Source organism: Crassostrea angulata, chromosome 6, assembly GCF_025612915.1.
Source record: "Crassostrea angulata isolate pt1a10 chromosome 6, ASM2561291v2, whole genome shotgun sequence".
Taxonomy (NCBI): Eukaryota; Metazoa; Mollusca; class Bivalvia; order Ostreida; family Ostreidae; genus Magallana; species Magallana angulata.
In genome coordinates this window covers 41,477,576-41,483,781 of record NC_069116.1, presented here as the reverse complement: position 1 = coordinate 41,483,781, position 6,206 = coordinate 41,477,576, and the positions used below count along the sequence as shown (strand labels likewise).

At 31.9% G+C, this 6,206-nt stretch overlaps 1 protein-coding gene and 1 long non-coding RNA gene across 2 annotated transcripts; one reads left to right on the top strand and one right to left on the bottom strand.

Moving 5' to 3' along the window:
• The first annotated feature begins 1,703 nt into the window (after positions 1-1,703).
• Positions 1,704-3,720, top strand: LOC128186682 (uncharacterized). The gene is made up of 4 exons (XM_052856525.1): positions 1,704-1,803; positions 2,196-2,259; positions 2,980-3,246; positions 3,557-3,720. Exons 2-4 carry the CDS (start codon positions 2,196-2,198, stop codon positions 3,580-3,582), a joined length of 357 nt encoding a protein of 118 aa, XP_052712485.1. The 5' UTR covers positions 1,704-1,803; the 3' UTR covers positions 3,583-3,720.
• Positions 3,721-4,515: 795 nt separating this feature from the next.
• LOC128186681 (uncharacterized) lies at positions 4,516-5,775 on the bottom strand. Its single transcript, XR_008243974.1, has 3 exons — positions 5,745-5,775; positions 5,211-5,299; positions 4,516-4,867 (listed from the first exon to the last, which is right to left on the bottom strand). It is a non-coding gene; the product is annotated as an uncharacterized LOC128186681 (long non-coding RNA).
• Positions 5,776-6,206: the final 431 nt, after the last annotated feature.

Genomic DNA, 6,206 nt, shown 5'->3' with positions numbered 1-6,206 from the left:
ATTTGAGTATCAGTCTTAAAGTTATAAACGACATACAGAGCTCACTACTCTGTTAAGTTTTTTTGTTCACATCTTGATGCTGAAAAAAGAAATTCCAGGTCTAGACCTAATATGAATGTAACAAACGCTAGAATCTATTTATATAGGTTCAAAACCATTTGGTCGATAGAAAATTCAGCTTAGAAAAGAAGTTTTACCGGTATATTGAGCCAATGTAAACAAAGACATAGTACGAGCCTTGTTTACATAACAAAGACGACCAACACTCAAATTTAAGTTGATCATACGAAATACATCACCAAAGCACACACAAAAAAAATGCTTAAACATTGGGATAAACATCACTTTAAAGAACAGGATCATGAAGATCTCTTTAAACAATGCTTGTAGACGCCACGAGCAGAAGAGATATAAATACAGTACATAAAAGCCATTTATCTAATAAACTAATTGAATTGTTAAGTTATCAATTATTTCATTATGTAAATCAATTCGAAATTAAAAAAAAACAAAACACATGACAATGTTGACAAATTCGGCAATTCGATCATATTCACTGAATTTTAGTAAATTTAGTAAAATCCCTGTTCTTTCGTGGGGGTTTCAAATTGACTTTCGATTTTTGTAAAATAGTTCGTAAATGTTTCTTCCTCCATACAAACAGTCATTTTTTTTTATCAATTAAAGATAATATTTTAACGGAAATGATTTATGCAAACGAAAGGCTGATATTATAAAGGAGTGTGGAATTCTGAAGTATTACACATAATCAACATCTATTGCAAAAAGTGTTACAAAATCTGGAAATGTTCTGTTTATTTTCGGGTCCATGATTCACAGGGAGTGTTAAAAGACTATCCCTCCTTTTCTTTCGATTTCTTAGGATACTTCCTTGATTAAACACAGCCGACGTTGTAACTTTAGAACTACTGAAGATTATTTTGAAATGTTCCCTTAAAATAGATGTGGTTTTGTTTTATTTGTCCTTCAAATCGTGAAATTGATGTTCAAAACTTGCTCAATGTGGAATCTTTGATTCAATCAAGGACTTGTGCTGAATTTATTTTTTTAATGTTCATTGTGGTCTGTTTTTCTTGTATTTTATCCCTCCATTCACAAAACACTCAAAAGTATTATATGTAATAAATGTACAAATAAAAGATTTGCAAGTGATACGAAAGCAAAATTTCTAATCTTTAATATGCAATTGTACTTATTATAAATCTTCTCTAAGGTATGAACACATTGCATTGACATATTGTTGGATAGCTGCTTGAAGTATTTCGCAAAAAAAAAACTATAGAAAATTATGTCATTCAGTCTAGAATATCATTGCCAAAAGAAACATAAACAATGAATACAGTCTGGTGCAAAATTTAACTGCATTGTATTGTTAAATAGTTTCAATTTACTGGGTAAAATACGGAAAAAAACTTTCAATGCAAAGACTGCACTTTTACATTGGACAAGTAAGTCTTGTGAACTATAATGCATGTACATGCACCCTAAGCTGAAACAATGCTGACTCTCGTATGCATCGTTGTCGAAACACATAGCACTGTTGGCTAATTTCCCTACCATTATTCATCAATGTTTAAAGCCTAATCATACATGGTCAAAGGATGTAGGCTCACTCTCTGTGCAGTGATTGTCATGTACCTTCCATGTCAAATTTAACAGTTTTCCTGCTTGTCAGAGGCGACCACATTTGGGAAAGTCATCCGCTTGATATTATATAAGGAAACCGTGTCGGGAAGCTTTCACGAGAATTTTATCTTCCGTCAAAATCATCCAAAACTAAAGGTGAGAATATTCAAAGGAAAAAAAAGTTATATCGTTTGTAATTATTTTAAATCTGCATAAATGAAATACTTATCTTTTGAAAGAATTATATTAGTTGCAAAGGTTTAATTAAAATGAAGTTTGCGTATTTAATTGTACACTGTCGAGTTCAATGTTTTATACCTTTATTAAAACTATTATTGATATTGTTAACTCTCTATGTTAATAGTCAATTTATTTTCTTTTCCCTTCTACGCATGTAAAAATGGTTATGGATTTTTAAATATTTTCTCAAAGCTGTAAATTCAATTGATAGAATTAAGAAAATTGTCACTGTTTTAGCTTTTAAATAAATCGGTTTTTGTGTATGAAACAATGAAATTACCATTTGTTGCTATTCCTCCCCGTTTCAGATGTCACCTTTTATGTCCCTTGTCGCACTGTTGTCTGTTGTGGTTGCCCTGACCTTTGTCCAAGGTACGTGATTTGATGCTATTGCAATTTTCATAACATACTAGTATATCCAATTAGTTTGATATGAGAGTACGACTGAAGAAATACCTCAAAATTATTTGGTAAAATATAATTTCAAATTTTTTAAATGTTCTTAGTAACAGCTGTATGCATGATTAGTTGAAGAAAAGGCAAACTGAAAAATGTCACATCTTTATATTCTGCACTTTGGCAATCAATTTCTAGTTCTATATGTAGAATCATCACCTCTTGTATTTGGAACAATTTGAGATAAATATTTTGGGACACAGTTATTGTGAATCTTATACATTGTTGTAAGTTTGTATATTTTTTTCCTATCAAAAAGAGTATCCCAGTCAGTTTCCAAATAAAGAGAGGTTTTTGAGGCAATGTTAGGTAAACTTGTTACAATAAGGGCAGTAAATAAGTAATATTCTTTGCAATTGACAAAGAATCTACAGAAAAAAATTCAATAGGTCATTCTGCACAAGCTTGCTTTAGTGGAAAGCTATGTCTTCTATGATATCCAATTTTCTTTCATTGGTGAAAAACAAATAAAATTCTTAGTTCGCGTCAAAAATCATGAAAAATAAACAAACTCTGACACAAAAGTGTCGTTATTATCTTATTTACCACCTAAACGAATTCTCATTACATCTAGAATTGGGTTTGAGTTTTATCGTACCTTCGAAATTAATGAACTTATTTCGATGATTACAACAGGCGCCATGGGATTTCCATATGTAAATAACGGTATGGGCAATATGGGCATGTTGGTGATTCCTGTCGGGCGTGCAGAGGAACCAATGAGCCCCATGATGATTGTACCAGTCATGCTGGGAAATCAGGGATCCATGATGGCTAGAAACATGATGAACATGATGCCCAAACCCATGATGCCAATGATGCAAAACTACCCCATGCCTCAGCGCATGATGATGCCCTCCCCCGCACCTGCAATGGAGAAACCAGAAATCAAAACAGATGCAGGTATTGGATGTGTTTTTTTTAAATTTTTAATGAACACACTTTAGTGTACAAAACTTTGTTATCAAGAGATTTTGAAAACATTACAAAATAATTAGCTATCACGAAATAATTTTACAGCAAATATCTCTGAAACTATTATGGCCAAATATGGTCTCTTAATAATTTTCAATTTGTTAAAAAAAAAGAAGTTTTTTTGTATTTTTGTTAATTTGCAAATCTTTTTTTTTTAACAATAAAAATGTCTTTAAAAGATTGAGTAGATTAATCATAAACGGTTGACTAACGTTTGTCTTCATTTCTCCTTTTTTAGCAGGTAGACAGACCCTGGAGTTTTAAGCGTGAATTAGTTCTCCATCGTCATATTCGGATTAAACTAATTACCGGAAATAACTTTAAAATGTTTATTTATCCCAAACTAAAGTCTGTGATACTTTACGAAAAATCTAGAATAAACGTTTTTATCTTCGTACCTGATTTTCTGGTGAATGTGTTGTATTGCAAGCATTTTGTGGTTTGTTAGAAAAAATGAACGTTACAGTTTTAATTACGTTGATTTTTAAATACGGTTTTATTTGTACGAAAGATTAAGAAAACACAATAGAAGAACTCAAAACTAAAAAATATGTAAACTTATTACAAAGTTGTCTTCCCATCAGTATTTAAGGATAAAAAGTGGTCATAATACAAATTTATTTTAAACAACAATGGGAAGACAATATGAAAACAAATCAAATGATAATTAAGACCTAAAATCCTGGATTTAATATTGTTCTCTAAAGTTGCATAATATTCGTCTTCTCATGGACACTACGAGCTTTGAAAAAGTGTGTCTACGAATGTAAAATTTGTTATAACTGGCCGGAAACAAGTTATTTTACAACCATTGGCGTCGGGAAACGGCGTGTTTCTAGTACGTTAACGTGTTAAAGGACACACAAAGAGAGTAAAACTAACGCATTTCCTACACCAGATTAACGTGTTAACATCTGAAAGACATAAAATGGAACAGCGGACGTCCTGTGTCCCCATCATTGATACACGTGTATTAATTAAATCTACAAGCCAAAATTGCGCAGCAGTTGCATGCAATTTGTTGTAAGAAACAAAAGTTTGTCAAACACGAGAACTAGTGTTTGTGTGTCAGTGGTTTCAAACTTAATCATGCTGTAGTGTTTAAAAACTTTCTTTAACACGGTTCAGTGTTTATAAAAAAAAAAACTTCAAAAACTGAATGTCGTCATTTTTTGTTATTAAAAAAAAAAAAATACATAAAAGGTTACACGCTATTTATTTCAAAAAGAGAACGTCCAAAAAATTATAATTATTAAAACAAAATAGAACAGTCAATAAATATGTATTCCAAGGCGATCATTCAGCATTAGATCTCCGACAGTAAGCAGATTTGATGGACGCCTGCGAGGCCCTACAATGGGACTTAATGGGCTCATATTCCAGTGACGAGAACTCTGCTTATACTGTCTTCCAGATGTTATTTTCCAGTATTTACTTGGTGACAATGGCGACGCTCCTAACCTCAGTCTTTGACCAGGGAAACCGGAGAGAGGTCTGTACATTCTGGTATCCATTGAAAACGGAGAAATTTCACTTCTAACAGCTATACCTGAAAACATGTAACATGAGGAAAAGGTGATTGTACTATACGGGTTCAAGTTTGTTTTGGTTTATTGGAGGATGAATGACTACGTCACGTGACCTTTCAGTGACAACTCAGGACAACGCTCCGATGACCTGCTGACGATCAATGACTGTCATGACAACCGTGTCATAGCTTTAAATCAGGGGCCAACGAACGTTTACGTCCGATGCCATTTTTAAGGGGGGGGGGGGTTCAAGGAAAAATCATGAAATCATTACTAAGGTGTCAATGGCTTTAAATTTCGAATGGACATGTTGCAAATATCGTACGAAGGATTGGATGGTATATTTCTTTTAAGAACGCCTACCTGAAATAAGGGATATCAAGCAGACAGCTAGTATTGTCAGAATCCTCACTATGTCTAGTTTTGTTGACATGGTTTATGATATCAAACATCTACAAATGAATATTGCAAAATTATTCATTAATTGTTTTCATAAAATAAAGGAAGATATTCGTTAGTTTCTTACTTAGAATAAGTAATCTTGTCATATCATATAAAATATAATGTACAATTTTGAACATGACAGACTCTTTAAAATTGACCCTTCCTAACATCGTCAAGATTTCGATAAAGATACCAGTAATGTAAATATATGCATTTCCTGAGATATATATGTATACATGCATTTTCTTTAATTCATTGACACAATCGTCGTGAACAAAAATGAATTTTAAATCTAATTATTTTGTCTAAATCTATTCAAGAGAAAAACATAAAAAAATATTTTAATTCATGCAGTTCAATTCTCAGTTTTACTTGAAATAGTTTAAGGAACACAGGTCTGCTTTATGGAAAAACGATGTAGAATTTTAACATTAAATGAGTTTTAGAACCTACCTGTTAATTCTTATTCTACACAGGTAATAAAACATTTTAATCGTTCACCTTTTATATAAAACAAACAAACAAATAAATTAATGATAGATGAAGAATTAATTGACATCGTTAGGCATGATATATACACTTTTTATTTCTTCGACAAAAAAAAAAACTTCGAATTTTTTTTCTTGCAATAAAATTTCTTCATCATTGGGTTTAATGTCCGCTCATTTGTCATTGACACAAAAATGGAGCATGAAAGACAATGTTGGAAGCAGGACGGTTGTTTATAAAATTCATAACATTGTTCTTTGAAATCAACAGGATTTGTGAGGTTTTTGACTCAAAACTACGCAATCTGTGTATATTTCACTTGAAACTTGCGACATTTTAACATATCTACATTATCCAGTGTCTTTGCCTGTGATATAAGTACGTATCGATTTCGAAATATATAACCTATAACTTCAAATGACGCCA

Bases quoted from the DNA above. Each gene is read 5' to 3' on its own strand.
- LOC128186682 (XM_052856525.1), top strand. From the start codon at position 2,196: ATGTCACCTTTTATGTCCCTTGTCGCACTGTTGTCTGTTGTGGTTGCC. The intron at 2,260-2,979 runs GTACGTGATTTG...TGATTACAACAG, and splicing joins TGCCCTGACCTTTGTCCAAG to GCGCCATGGGATTTCCATAT. The intron at 3,247-3,556 runs GTATTGGATGTG...CTCCTTTTTTAG, and splicing joins AGAAATCAAAACAGATGCAG to CAGGTAGACAGACCCTGGAG.